Source organism: Condylura cristata, unplaced genomic scaffold, assembly GCF_000260355.1.
Source record: "Condylura cristata isolate star-nosed mole 26May11 unplaced genomic scaffold, ConCri1.0 scaffold00006, whole genome shotgun sequence".
Classification (NCBI taxonomy): domain Eukaryota; kingdom Metazoa; phylum Chordata; class Mammalia; order Eulipotyphla; family Talpidae; genus Condylura; species Condylura cristata.
In genome coordinates this window covers 36,170,851-36,186,896 of record NW_004567107.1, presented here as the reverse complement: position 1 = coordinate 36,186,896, position 16,046 = coordinate 36,170,851, and the positions used below count along the sequence as shown (strand labels likewise).

Below are 16,046 nucleotides of genomic sequence, written 5' to 3'. Positions count from 1 at the left end.
GTAGCCCTTTATATTGGGTTTGTGGGAGAGGATATTTGTATTCTAAATAATGTTTTCCACATCTAGTTAACAGAATCATTTAGGGGGAAGAGTTCCAAAAGTAGATTCTCCTATTCTTTTTTTTTAAAGATTTATTATGTGTGCACACAGAACTGGAGTACAGGCCAGAGGCTCAGGGGTGGCGAAAGGCTTCACCGGAGATAGAGTGGGGAGCAGAACAGGCAGATTGACGAAGTACACTGCTGAGGGGAGCAGCGGGCGGGTCAGGAGAGGTCTGCCACGCCATGTGGTTACCTCCAGGGCAGGTGGGACTCGAACTCATGCAGAAGTGGCTTTAGCTTCTTAGTGTTGTGCTTTAACCAGCTGCACCACTAGGGAGGGCCTCTCCTAGATATTCTAATTCATAAAAATTGAGACCAAGTATGTGTTTGCTTGTTTAATTTTCTAGTTGATTTTGGTGACCCACAGGTTTGGGAATAACTCTAAAATATTTAGACTACCTTGCTACTCTTAAGTACAATATATACAAATACCCATTTTTATTGCCTGGATCAGTGGATTAGGATTATAAGTACTGGTGAGAACTGATTCCAAGATATCTCTTTAACAATAGAAAATTGGAGACAGATTGAGGAAGAAAGTTTATACCAGAAGGGGGACCACTCAGTAGTTAAGTGCAGTTGTCCTAAACTGACTCAGTAAACTTCAACTTCTCTATTAGTTTAACCTGTGAAATAACAGTACAGACATGGTTTAGTTTTTCTCCATCATTTAGAGGTTGAGTTTTTCCATCACTAAGAACAGTACCCTGGCAATTCAACTAGGATATGAGGACATTAGGTCTTGTAAAGTTGAGAAAATCACTATGTAAGATAACATACTTTACACTCATATTTCTTGGCTTGTAATCAAAGGTATTATGCAAAGCAAACCTTGAGATCCTCATCTAGGTTTTAGAGTAGGAAAAAGAATCAGAGAAAAGAAAAATAAAAGGCAAGATTAGTTTTAAAGAACTAGAGGATGACTCAACCCATTTCCTTCTACAGTTCAAGGAGATGCGGTTGTTGCATCTAACAAGAAAAGACTTTTAGTATTACCTTAGACTTGTGTAACAGCTGCTTCCCTTTTCAACTACCCAAGTATCTTCCCAGAAAGACCATCTATATGAAATCTTTAGTCCTTTGTGGGTCATAGATCTTTGAAAATTCTACTAAGAAACAGACTACAAATTTTGCAAGCAATCTCAGGGACCCGTGGTCTGCAATTTACGAACTGTCATCCTTGCAGAGAGAAACTAGTGGCCTTTCCATTCAGCAAATGAATTTCAATTGACCGCAAAATGCCTGTTATTATAATGCACAGATCAGAACCTGGCCTCTTAAACATCTATGTTAAACCCTGTTTGCAGGGGTTGTTAGCCATGTGAATGTTAAAAACACATTATGCTGGAAACTGCTAAATGGGTTATATGCAACATCATTGAAGTCCTTAAAATCTGTATGATTGAAGACCTTACGTAACTTTCCCAGAGTACCATGATTTTTTGAGTTACACTAGTTCCTCAATTGCTTTCCCATCATGAAAGATTTACGCTCACCAACAGCAGTGAAAATTTTGTAAGGGTATTATTCTTAGGAGAAGAGGCTTCTAGTATTTATAGCTGCAATATCTAGCATTAATTTGAACCTTACATCCTGCTAACTCAAATTTACTTTCTTACCTGCAATTTTATAACCCAAATCACTCTTACCCATTGTATTTATTAGTGATCTCTTTGAAAAATTAAACTACGTTTTACTTACCCTACTGCCCTTTGTCTAGGCATGGGGTCTCAGCTAGCAACGATAGGAATCTGCTCTGCTTAGTTCTCACTAGAAACTGACATGGCCTCCCAGATGAAAACTCTAACAAATTCAATAGATGTTTCATCTACCATAAATTGTTCATAAATGTGCACCTATATATCTTATTTTAAAGTAGTCATTGATCCTTTGCCTGAAGATGAATTAATGCCTGAACATTGCACTTCAAAAATTATTTTATTAAATCTCTCAAGTCTAATATTACTTCTGTCACTTGATATAGTCACTGAAAAAACTGGTTAAGCTGTTGCAGATAGGCAAAATAATCTAATTATCATGACAGCCAAATAAACTGTAGGATAACTAAAAACTCCTTTAAACAGATAATTTTAGCAGGTATTAAAATGTAACACAAAACTAGTATGACAGTATCTTGGTAAATTTTTAAAGGCAAAAAGTATCTAACCTTCCCCCCAAAACACAAAGTAGAACATTAAATAACAGATGCTAAAGGCTAATGGATGAAAATGGCAAATTAACCACTTATACTTAAGTATTATTTTCACAATAGCAGTTATTAGTGCAAGCAACACTAGAAGTCCAACTTTTAACATCCCTTGGGGTGGGGGTGGGGGGATACTTTATGAAAACACCATCACAGTAAGGATTTTTCTCATGGGGTGGACATAGAACACACAAGTGTTCAAAGGTATTCTTTAACGAAATACAGCTCTACAGTTTCTATATAGAAAATCTAATTCATATTTGTTTGCATGGCATTCTAATTTGCATGTTTGAATGTGTTTTAAGTGCTAGGGATAAGAGAGAAGCATATTACACAGCAAGGATCAACTAATGATTTTTAATTTGCCATAGATTATACACACAGATCAATTAAGAAATTACTCAAGCACTATTGTTTAAGTTGAGCTCATCTAGGCTACTTTATTTTGGGGTGCTAATTCCTGAACCCTAAAATGTAAGTGCTTAAGTAAATGCTATTTTATTAAATTCTTGCACAAAACTTTTATGAATATTAGATTTCCTATTCATTTCTGAGAATACTGATTACTCTAATTCCTGAACAGCTTTGGTTATGTTATTTCAGATATATACAATGTGAGGTTCTGTGATGATAGTTTCAATCAAAATCATCAGGAAAAGTCAAAGGTTAGCCACCTGGAAATCAACCTGTATCTTGTCATCTTGCTTTTGAACATCACATGTGAAATATGATTTAGCAACATCAGTATACATGTACTAAAAAAATGTACTTCAGTGCAGACAAAAGTCTTAGTGATATCACAAAATGGCCAAACTTTTACTTCTGACTAGAACAGAAATGCACTCTAGGGAGAAACAGTGCTCTTTACTAAGAGCAAAGACCAGCTTTTGTGTGTGAATAACTATCAGTATCAGGTGGGACTTTACATTTTTTTATGTATGACTGCTTTTAAGTAGATTATACAAACACAGGTTGCCTTCAATTAGTTGTTTTACTCACAGAAACCCCTCTGTAGTGTAAAGCTACATATCTTATTGCTAATCAAACCAGCAACCACATCTCCAGTTTACATGGTAATACTTAAGGAAAAGCATCATATTTTGTATTCAAACAATTAGTATAGCAAGAGTCAAAGTCTGCATACACATCTACATAATGTGGAAGCAATAACCTTCCCAATTTATATGACAGTTACCCAAAATTTTTTTAAGAGTAGAGGGTTTTAGATGACTAGAATTTTCTATGTAGATTGATATAAATTTTTGAAGTTAGATATTTTTAAAAAAGCACTTTTAATTACTTCCTAAGACCATTAAATGCACATGAAAAGATTTACTAAGAATGATTCTAATCACTTTAAAGATTTTTAAAGTTATACTTTACTTTTTCCATGATACAAATTAATATAATCAATTTCATTAATGCTCAATTTCTAGAACTCTAGAACTCAAAACGAGTCATTCCTTGTGAATGAGTCAGGACTAGAATATGCAAGACAGATAAAGGACTTTTCCAAAATATGCAAAGAACTTTAAGACAAATTTGACTAATGATGGGACCAAAGATAATACCCCATCTTTTACTAAAGAGGATATGAAAAAGGCAAATGAAAACATGAAATAATGCTCTACTTTTGTCAGTAGGGAAATGTAAATGAGCTGATTCGTTACATGTCCAAAAGCCAAGACACTGACAATAAATGTTGGAAGATGTGGAACAGAATTCTCATACATTGCTGGTAGGATTACAAAATGGTACAGCCAAGTTGGAAGTTTGGTAATTTCTTACAAAACTAAACATTCTTATCACATATCCAGCAATTGATATTCTTTACCTAGAGTTGAAAACTCAGGTCCATACAAACCTGCACAAGGATGTTTATAATAGCTTTATAATTGCCAAAACACAAGTGACAAAGAGGTCCTTTAGTAGGTGAATGGGTCAATTGTGGCACAGTAGACAGAATACTGAGCGATTCTTGTGAAGATATTGCTGGTAATTAAATCAGTGATGTCAATTTGAAAAGGTCATATACAAGGCAAGGTCAGTAGTTGCTAGGATCTAGGGGAACAGGCAAAGCACAGTTTTGAGGCAGTGAACATACAGGTAAGGACACATGACATATTTATCTAAACTCACACATCAGGAGTGAATTTAAATCCACTCTTGGGTGGAAGTTGGTAATAGGGAATACCAGTTGTATGTACAAGATGAGGGTACATGAGGAAACCTTTGTACTTTCAAAGTTAACCTAAAAATGCTCTAAAAATTTGTCATTAAAAACAATTTCAGTGGGGATACTTAGTTATGTGCCAGGCACTATGACATGACTTTCTTTCCAAGTTAATTCATGCTGTGGGGAGCCCAATTCAGATCAAATCTAAGGTTCTAGTTTGCAGATAAAGCTCAGGGAATAGAACTGACAAAAGGTCATACAGCTAATTCATGTCAGTCATCATGTGTGTCCTAGAAAAACATTTGTAATGATTTTATGCAGATTAGTCTATTTGGAGAAACAGTATATTCCCAAAATGCTCCAAATTTGAAAAGCACATCTGAAGTTAAGGCCCATCATAGTCCAGTCTAAGATACAGTAAGGCTTGTGTGCAGATCTAAATTAAGATCCAAGTCTTGCCAGCCTTAACCTACTAGTGCAGATCTGCTCTATTGTTTCTTAAAAATTTTAGGAACATTACCAGAATCATTCCTACAGTTACAATGAACCCTAAGGTTACATCTTTCCATCTAGGTCTCGATTCTTACAACTTTGACTTCAAAGTCTATCAACAGCAAATATTTGATGGGTAGCACTCAAGGATGTCTTGAACTTTGAAAAAAAATTGCTTTCTAAAGACCATTTTCAAGTCTTGATTCTTTCATATCCATTTCAGAATATACTATATTATCTCATCATAGACTTCTACATACATTTTCCCTACTTGAAAAAAAGTAGCAACATCCAAAGAAATGTTAACAGATGTAAGAGTGAACCAAATTGTTTTCATTTCAGACTTCATCTCTGAGAAGCCATGGTTCTTTTAGCTTCAACTGCCCCACGGGCAAAAGTAAGCGTATAGCACCGTTACCCATTGTTCTTTATTATCTGGCATGACACTTGCATAGACCAAGTCCACATCTATATTGGAACCAAACCCAAAACAGCAGTAAAACCATGCCAGTTTTTGTATGCAAAATTGCCATACCTATAATACAAAAATCAAAAAATCCATAAAAAGCAGGCCCTAATTGTTCAAATTTCCTTTCCTGAGTTCTACATTGTTTTGCTTCTAAAAATGCCTATTCGTCAAAAATAAATTGCCTACTGTACACATACATGAAAATTTCACAAAACTCACCTCATGGTTCTCATTTCAATGTATCATGCTCAGGGATGGCAATGAAAAAGAAACAAAAAGCTACAAGATAGCCATGCAAAACCTACATAAGCAACTGAAAAGTTGAGTATGAAAAAAATCTGATAATCCCCTTTAGGACTTCTAACTATGGCTTAAAAACCCAATGAATAAGTAAGTGGAAGTTTCCCTCTGTACATGGCTTTTATTATTTACATAATACAATATAGCATCAATGCTGAGTAGCATGATTATGTGCAATACATAAATATGGAACTATCTGTACACATCTGCATATCTAACGAACTAAGGTACATAAAATTGAAAGCAAAAGTGAATGCTTTGAGAAAAGTAAAAACTAGGACTGAACACTGCAAGAAATCAGTAGTGCCTTGTGTACATACTTAACTATTTACATATGAAAACAGGCATTACCACAACACTAACTATACTCATTTATATATAAAAAACACAAGTTTCATACATCACAAAAACCTTCCATTATAACACAGAAGTGATATTACCAGACAAGCATCAGTGAAGTATACTGCCTCTTCTAGTTGTTATTGTACAATGCTGTAGATAATGCAGCCCATGCAATACACCCAAGAACACTAGAGTCCTACACCCAAGTACAATATGATAAAGCAGCCCTCTGCAAGTGGTGCTGGATACCACTAAGAAGTCTACTGCAGCCATATTGGTTATGATTTTCCATGCAGAAGGGTACAGTTACAGTAAGAACTGAAGTCTTTAAAAAAGCTTTAAACATTCTTTCTTGGAACCAAAACATTCAACAAAAGATGCACATGAAAAATTAACTGTTCAGATACCTTTGCAACTTAAAATTCAGATGCATGTTATTCAATAGAGCTGCTGTATGAGAAAACCAAACGTAGTTTATTTCTTCTTTTAAACAAATTAATTCTAGTGCAGTTCTGTGCTACATATTTTTTAGCAATGAGTAATGCAGACATCTTCTGGTGTAGGCCAGCACAGTAAGCTTCAAAGATATCTCAAGACCCCTGTTGGCTTGGTGGTTTTTACTCGTGTTATTTACCAGCCACAATGATTACCTTTCTCAGAATTTCTTATTCAACCAATTAACCAGGCTTACATAGGGCACACCAAATACTGGTTTCACCAAAAAAAAAAGAAACTTATGATCTTCTGTATAGTTTTCTTCTGGCTTCCAAAGAACCTATCATGGAAATTAACAGGGTGAATTTTAATTATGGTAGAAATAGATTGCCAGTCTTTTTCTGGTGTACCATTTCTTAAAAAAAAAAAAAAAAAATAAAATAAAAAATAAATATACAGGCACATAACACTAGCCAAAGATTATACCTTGATTACATTCCCAAAAGGCAGATATGCTGCAAACATGCAGAGATTTATTTTGTTTGGCACAAGGGAACTAAATTTTGTCCCTATTATTTGTGTATTTTGATTTGTTGTGCAGATTTTCATCCAATTTTATTCAGGGGAGGGCATATACATTTTTGTAGGGCTGTATCTAACCAATTCTGCCTGTAACAAACACCCAAACATCCTAAAAATATCAATTATAAGACAGACAAATGTAAAGTAAAACTCTGGAGAACATCAAAGGAAAATGGCCATGCATCTGCTCTTTAATGTTTTCCTACGATATATTAAAATAAAAACAGTTTCAGTCTCTTCACAAGTAGTAATTTATATTCTCTGGATTTTTTCAGCCACAACAACTGGATTCTCTTTTCTGATTTTTGCTGCAGCTTCTGCTTTGTAATCATATGGACAGTTGTGCTTGTCAGAGTAACGGTGAAGTCCACAAAACAAATTTCCACATCGGCAGTCAAACCCTGTACATACAAGAGGAAGTAGAGTCACTTAGGAACTTGTAGCTATTAAAAATAAAGTCTTAGTTTCATAGAAAACAAAATTTTCATGGCTCTTTTACAACGTGCAAGACAACAGTCTCACTTTAAATTGTAAGAGCTTTTAACTACCTTTGAAAGTTTAAGAAATAATTACTGTTCCATAGTGTAGAAATTACACAGGTCCTGCAACAGTCTGACCTGGATTCAAATTTTAGCCCTACCATATGTTAACTGAAAATGTCCCCTCAGGTAAAAACCACGGGTAGACAGATCTTTTAAGAAAAATCTTAAAAGCTTTGAAATTTACAGCAAATCATTAAAAAGCATCTAGCACATTTTGTATGTGGTTCCAAGTATGCTTACCGTCCTGTTCAAGCTACCCTTTCCCCAAGATAACAGGAAAAACCCAAAAGGGAGGAATTTTCATCAATTCAATAAAAAGACATGGAAGTTAATAATAAAGGGTTTCATATGACTAGAAAAATAGAACTTAAATTCAGCTTCTGACCTAGCCCAGTCAACTACAGTCAGAGTTTGGCATTCTGTTTTATGTTGTTACACCAACAACCTCATAAGGAGTTGGAGCTGTTCGTTACACACTAGAATTTGTCTTACATATTGTGTAAATACCTGTAAGGCCAACTTTCTTTCTGCACATGAAACATCTGTTCTTCTTTGGTTTGGGTAACTCAGGAGCTTTTTCTTCACTTTGCGAAGTACTAGGCTGAGAAACTGATGGACTAGGCTGAGTGACAACTGTAAAACAAGGGTAAAAATCAAATTAGAGTTTTATTTAAGTAGGGAAAAAAAGGGAAAAAATTTAAGAGAAAGTTAAGACTTTTGGACAACCTTCTTAAAAGGCACTTTAAACAGAACCTTTTATACCTACTGATCATTTGTTGCCAGTCAACATACTTGTTTCTCTAAACTTTAAGATGCTTATTCCACCCAAATACCTTGAAATTCATTCTTAACACCTGAGAACAAATCCTAATGCTAAAATTTAAAGTCACTAAGATTTAATGTCCTATATTCTGCTTTTTATCCTATAATTAATTAAATGAGCTAAGTTCCCACCATACTACTATTTAGAAGTTCATTTAGAAAGAAGCTTCCAATTTCTAAGGTACCTGGCTATAAAAAGGTCATTTTGGTTCATAATGCTAGAAAACAACGTCTAGTTAAATCCAGCAAATAAAGACAAGTAAACCCAAATCATCCCTAACTTCAGATCCCCAAATTTCATTATTTTGCCATTTTAGAAAATGCTTTGTCCTACAGAGTTTTTGAAAAAACTTTCTTTTAAAAGCCTGGCAAACTTTCTGTTAAGGACAGTATTAATTATACTACTATAGAAGTAGTTATAAAGGATTGGTTTTAAGTCTATTAAGTATTACATAGCAAAACAAGATTTTTTGAAGCACAGCTTCTACTTTCTGACCTTTAGTTCACCACTAGAAGTCTAATTCTAGCTTTCCAGTAAGTTGTAACTCATACATGATATAAACAGAATGTCTATAGTATAAAGATAAAACTGCATATTGCTGTATTTAAGCCCACAGTGCCACTAATATAAAAACAAAATACCAATTTTTACTTTTATAAAATCAACAAAATCAGAACTTGTAAACTCTTTTGAGAGTTTTAATATTAAACTCAAACCCAATAATAAATGTTAATGTATGCAGTGCTAAAATTACTGCCTAAATAATATGGCAGCACCAATGCTATTAGCCTAAATACCAAACTGGTTTAAAGACAACTTACTCTAAAATCCTACCCAATTTTATTCATTTGTTACCCAGTGAGATTAACAGGCTGACATTAGACTTAAGAGTCTACCTACTACATATGCCTAATAACCTAATGTAATAATGTCAATTTTCCTGATAATTTGAGGGTAAAGTATAACCTGTAAAAGTCTGGGGTGTGAGGGATATCCATTTTCTTTGTCATAGCAGTAAAGTGAATAGTAATTCTTAAAGCCACACAGGGAAGGGGAGTCAACAAAGAATAAAATGATACGGAAAAGACAATAGTAAACTACAGGATACCTACTAAAATAGAGAATAGCTACAGATCTGACCAAAATGAGTTATTGTTCCAAAGTCAACTAATTTTGTGTTTTAAAAAACCCCAAATCAAAGAGAACAAAAGCTACACAAAGACAAGGATAAGTAACTATTTTTCAGAGGAACTACTTCAAAATAAAAAATATGGTTTCATTTGCTAAACTGGAAATTTCCCCATAAATTTGTAACCTGATATAGTTTGACTAAGTTTGGCTAAGTGATATTAGAAAAACCAGCCTCCACAACAGACTGCATTTTCACTAAGACAATTTCCTTATAATCAAGTTTTATGCTATGCTCAGTCAACACTGTACCAGGAAATAACAAGCTACGTGCAAAACATAAAGTAGATCCTTGGTTCCAGAGCCTACCACAGGTGATTCAAAGAAGTCAATCTTCAGGCAATACTGGAGCACATCTGATTGCACCAGCGCAAGTAGACTTATGATTAGCTAATGATAACCAAAATGCCTTTCGATGCTGAGTTTTTAATTCCCACAAACTATACAATTAAATTTTAAGTTTTAGAAATATTCAACATGTTTTTTATGCTTGAATATTGTTAATATGCTTACATACAATATTATACTGTCAATACTGCTAATTACCGCTTCCAACTTCTAGATTCATGACAAGTTTAAGGTTTTTAAAAAAGACAGTAGTTCTTGCTTGGTCCATATTTTATAACTACTATCCTCTCTGGCCCTTCAATGGGAAGGAAAAGATTCTCCCACCAACCATTTCTCCTACCAAGTCCAGTACTGAACTATTATTAAACAAAAAGCATACCTGGCTCTGACACCTCTGTTTTCGGGGTAGTTATTTTGTCCTCTCTTGAAATGCTCATTTCTGTCATTTGCTGAGTTACAGGCAAGGCAGCCACAGGCACATTTCTATTTGAGTTCAAGCAAACATTTTTAAAGATGTTAAGGGTACTTCTTTGTATGACAGCAAGTTGTCAGTTCAACTTTAAATTATTTCCAGATGATCAAATGGAATCAAGTAATTTAAAATTTTTAAAATATTGGATGCCCAGTATAAATGGTTGAGAATATAGAAAGCAATTTGAAAAACAGTTTATCGATTCTAAGTTGCATATTTATATTAAGTTCTATTATAGCCAACTAGGTTGTTAGCTGTCTCTGTTATTTCTGTGCAAAAGGGGGCAAAGCTTAGCTAAAATGCCTTGTGTGGTATTACAATGCAGTCTGCAGAGCTTTGACTATCCATAATCCCTAAACCTCGGTAACACAGAAATTAGAGCACAGCATTCTCAACACAGCATCCTTGAGGGTGTGATGGAATGTTATTATATACACAGTCAGTAACTTATAAGACATACTAAAGGTTACTAGAATCCCTGGATTATGTCAACACATGCAAAATCAAAGACAAACTAACACCCTCATTAACATCCGGAACTGTAATACAGCTATTTTTATTTCTCCTTATATTATCATAAAAACCCTTGAATGCTCAATCTTACCTTGATTTTTCAGATGTGCTGCCAGCAGCACCTTCACAGTTGTTTAAACTAGAGTCTGCCCTCTGTACAGATGCAGAATCTGAGGTAGGACTGTTGGAACCACTAGCTGTCCCTATTTAAAAAAAAGTTATTTGTCAGAAACAAAGCAACAATACAAAACATTTAGTTACAAAACTATTAATAAGTAACAAATACTTGCATTTAATTAGGTTAGTGATTTAAGCACTTTCACTGTGTTGCACTGAGTAGCCAAACAAAAATACACATTAAAAAAAAGCCATATCCAATGGACACAAGTATGAAACAAAACCTCAAGAAGGAAATGAAAAAGTAAAACGATGTTTGTAAAACTGTTGTTCATTCCTGACGCAGTCAGACCAAGTAGCTGGGTTGCTGCTTTCATTTCAAGCCTTTTTTGTTTTGTATAGGTCTTCTCTCCTCGAGCTTTCAGCATTGAGTCTCAGTCTTAGGCCCCAGTTATCCACATAGTTCTTCAAACGGGTTTTTGCTTGGAAATAACTTACCCATCGGGCTCATTCTGCCACTATTTTGCTGTCTCTGAAGATGTTCTTTGTAGCATACAGAACACATTCCATTTGTCCTAGGATTCCCATAAAAGCCACATCCTGTACTACACAGCATGGGCCCTGGGGTCTGGTTAGTCTCCTGAGCCATATTTTTCTGCTATAAACAAAACAAAACAAAATTTTAGAAACATGCAACCAAAATAAACCACTAAATTAGGACAATATATTCTACAGTGTACCTTTATTTCTAAACTTTGAGCCTATTTCTAACAAAAGCTCAATTGAGTTAATCATTTAAAAGAAATAGTCAAGAAAACTACATGTTGCCTTTTTAAAACAAAGCGTATGAAAAGAATTGTTCCAGCTTAATAAATGAGTTATGACCTAATATTCTTTAGAAAAAGAAAACTTGATAATTAAATATTAATACATTATCTCACGTGTCACAATTGTTCTTTGTTTCAGTTTCTGAAAAGGTCACTCTTGATATCAGAAATACATTTAAATCAATTTGGACAACTGGTATCTTTAAGTCACTTTCTGCTTTCCTGTACTATACAGGCAGACTTTATTAAATGACTGAACTTCCACTGGTTTAAAATGATTAAAATTTGCAAATAAGGAAATCTATAATAATCGCAATTACTGACTCCTAATGTTTATTAGAGTTCTTTAAACTGGATGTATACTAGATGCAGGTCTAAAACTTTCTTATATTGAACATACTAGTGCCTGCCTTAGTATTTCAAAAATTTTACTATAGGGTAAAGCACTGGTACTTCTAAAATGCTGAAAGAACTGGCATTATCACCTAGCCTTTCCTTGTTACCTTGGTACCGACAACTGAAGTTCTTTAAGAATTCAGGGGTTGGCTGCTTACAAAATCTTTTATGTACTACATCTGAGGTGTGAAATCTGGTAGAGTATTTTAAAGTCAGTGCCTAGAAACCTTCAGTGCACAAATTATCAGCCACAGTGTACTTTTCATCAAAGGTTTATCTAAACCATTACCAAGCACTTGCTTTCCTCATACCAAAAAATAATGAAACCTTTCCAAGCTCAATTTCTACACTGCAAAGTAATTCAATATAAATACACAACCTTTAGTAATGGTTAATATTTAATGTTAGGCTACCAGAAAGAACTTAATACAATAGCATGTATACCCTTTGCTTTTCCAGAAGTCTCATTTAAATTAGCACAAACAGCAATGTTTTGCTAAATTTAGTAAATTTTCCCGAGTTAGAGATACTCATTACTTAAGAAAAATTTAAGCAGCAGTCATGGAGTTTTCCATTATCACCATTATTCCATTATATGAAATGTCCAACAAAAGAACATGATAATATTTTATTTAAGGGAAATCATGTACTATAATTTGTGGTCAGTGTCATTTAAACACATCTTTATTTTGGTAATGAAGATTACTTAAGATTAAGTTATGAATACTGCACATTAAGTGCAGGGAAGTCATTAGAGCTTACCACCTAGAATTTCCTATTTTTTCCCCCAATTACCACACACTAAACTACACACTTTAGTGAGCTACTAAAAACATCATTTTGACAAGTCTTAACACTTTTCACCAAAATTCTAAAAATGGAAGTCAACAGATTTTCACCTTGCCAGAGAAACATGACTGTATCCAAAACATTTAAATGTTCTTTAGAAAAGGATACTGAGCAATTAAGTTTGTAGAGTGACCAAGCTTACTTCAAATAAGACTAATTTAGTTGACACTGTCTCTTTAAATAGTAAGTGGAATTTAGCTGACTCATTTTGGAGCAGGGTAGTGTAAACATTGCAGCATCACTTATGAAGTTTATTAATAAACACTTTCAGTCAGGCTTTTAAATTTTTTTGTAGTGTATGTGCAAAAAAAAGCTTTATATAATAAATGAAGTATTTGTAAGCCCACCATGTAAAGTACATATATCTTGGCCCCATGCTAAAAGTTGAGCCATTCCTTTAAGAGCAGCTTAACAAATATGCTAGTTCATGCTTTCTACACTAAAACTCCTGTGTCATCTGATACTGGCTTTAAAATGCAAATTGGCCTAAATTTTCATCCACTCATATTAATACTAGTCAATCTGATTCTCAAAATCTTTGGCTTTACATAGATAATATGGGGCCTGGGAGAGGTGTTCTCTTGTTATGATTTCACCTACTTCCACAAGCAAGTTATTTCTACCTTTCCTTCTACAGAATACACACCTATTTTCAACTAACTATAAACACCCAACACTGAGACACAATAGACACCCATAGTCTCCTATATGGGTTCACATCCTGTAATTTCCAACCCCCCCCCCCAAGTCAGCCTTTAAATGCCATCACATGTGCACAGCTTGCCTTAATATTTCTCAGCAGCTTAGATCACATGGGCGGGCGTTTCAGCCTGTCACAAGGCTGCAATGTGACAGGCTGAGCTGGATGGAGGCTCTCACATAAAGCCTAGTCAACAGGGGCCTCTGAAATCAGCTTCTATTTTTATCTGGAGCCTGCCAACTCCTACACAACCCCAAGAACTAAGGATGCAGCTTCATATACTGAACATAATAATACAAAATAAAAAGAAGCCATTAAGGCTGCTACAGTTTTTTCTAATGAATAGAGGACTAAAGAACAATCTCAAACTCCACATAAGATGCAATCATCATTAATCACTCATGAAACCAATACGATCAGGGTTGTTTATGAAAGCCAACACAGCTAAAAGCCATCAGGTCAGAAAGAATCCCCATGTTTAGGTGCAATTGGGGAGGTGAAATATGGAGTCTGCCATTACGATAGGTATTGTATTTTCTTTTCCTCCTACCTGGCAAAATTTTAGAAAAATATCAATTCAATTTAGTACCTTAAAAGTTACCAGGCAGAAACATCAGCTCTCTTAGATACAACTAGAATGTACAGTTTTTAGAGCTGTGGTTTCCACTAATTCATAGCTTAAGAAAAACCCAAACCTGGTCATGTCACTTAAAATTTCTCCAGCCTAGATTTAAAAAAAAAAAAAAAGGCTTTTATATCCTGGAATGTAGTCCTTCAGGAGCACAGACTGGTGTAAGATTTTAAGAATGCCTACTCACCTGGAGTTGAGCCCCCATGAGTGCCAGTCTGTAATCTACTTCCAACTAAGCCAGTGACCTTGGACAAGTCCTTACACTTCAAGTCTCAGTTCCTTCTTTGCCAAATGGAGTAGAGGAGTGTGATTTTTAAAAAGGGTCTTTGCCAGGCTGAACATGGCCTGGGATAGAAAGTCGGAGAGAACTACAAAACTCCCCACCCCAGACGTTTTAACAAAGAACTTACGAAACTGCGATGTTTTCAGTAATTCGATCCCGCAATTCTACTTTATAAAAATGACTAAAATTACAGCTCCGGATTTTTTTAAAAGTCTCTAAGTTACCTGAATGCAGGTTAAGAAAAGGGGCTGTGACCTATATTACTACGTTACCCTAATAAGTCCTCAGACAAGAGTCCTGCGAGGCACTCAACCGATAAAAAGATAACCGGGTCCTTTCCTTAAAATACAGCTCCACGAAATGCGTGGAAAGCGAGCACACAGTTCCACGCTCAGCAGTCTAAATGCACGAAACAAAGGGGAAGGTGCTCTATTTCCTTCCTGAGGAGGATTTTGGGCGAGACGCAGCGACGCTGGGAAAACTGAAACACGACGAGGTAAGTCCCTCTCACCCCAGCCCCCCTCCCCCGCCGATAATTTTAGAACAAATTCGGGTCCCACAGTTTGCCCCTCACCCTCCGCCTCAAACACCACCCCCCCATGCCCCTCTAAGCGTAGGCCTCGCTCAGGAAAGCCCGGCTGGGCCTCCTCCTCCAAAAACCACTGAGTCATGCAGAACAGTAGCCGGGCTCGGCCAGGCCAGCCCCTCACCCCACCCGCCCCGCGCCGACCTCCAACCCCGAACCGCTCCGCCGGGGAGGCGGAGAGCTGGGAGGTGCGGCGGGTAGGGGTCGGGGGCGCGGTCGCTGCCACGGCCTCTTTGTCTCTCTGGGACCAGCTGCCCACCCCGCCGGGCGCCGTCGCTGGAGGGGGCCAGACGGACGCCCGCTGCCTGAGCTCTCCGGGGCCGCACGCCGGGCATTGTTCCCCCATTTTCAGCGTCGAGGGTGAGCCGGGCCGCAGGCCACCACCACAGGATGACGCCTCCGTCTTTGTGCTTCCTGAACTGGCGGGCGGGTTCCCCTCCCCCGGACGCCGCCATCCGCGGCCCGCTCGGGCTTCGCGGAAGGCCCGCGGCGTTCCGGTCCCCCTACTCCCATCCCCCGGGCCGCCACGAGCAGCCAGGCGCCCTCCCTCAGCGCCACCCGACTCACCCTGAGGGGGCAGGAGCAGAAGCCGGGCTCACGCGCGACGCCGGCGCGGTGTGGTCGAGACGAGGCCTCCGGGTCTGGCGAGCCGGGCGCCCTGGAGCCGC

At 36.7% G+C, this 16,046-nt stretch overlaps 1 protein-coding gene across 1 annotated transcript; it reads right to left on the bottom strand.

Annotated features, from left to right (window-relative positions):
• Window positions 1-2,650: 2,650 nt before the first annotated feature.
• Window positions 2,651-16,040, bottom strand: ZFAND5 (zinc finger, AN1-type domain 5). The gene is made up of 6 exons (XM_004677570.2): window positions 15,946-16,040; window positions 11,605-11,764; window positions 11,081-11,192; window positions 10,384-10,487; window positions 8,153-8,278; window positions 2,651-7,504 (listed from the first exon to the last, which is right to left on the bottom strand). The coding sequence occupies exons 2-6, from the start codon at window positions 11,753-11,755 to the stop codon at window positions 7,356-7,358; spliced, it is 642 nt and encodes a 213-aa protein (XP_004677627.1). The 5' UTR covers window positions 11,756-11,764; window positions 15,946-16,040; the 3' UTR covers window positions 2,651-7,355.
• Between the last annotated feature and the right edge of the window lie 6 nt (window positions 16,041-16,046).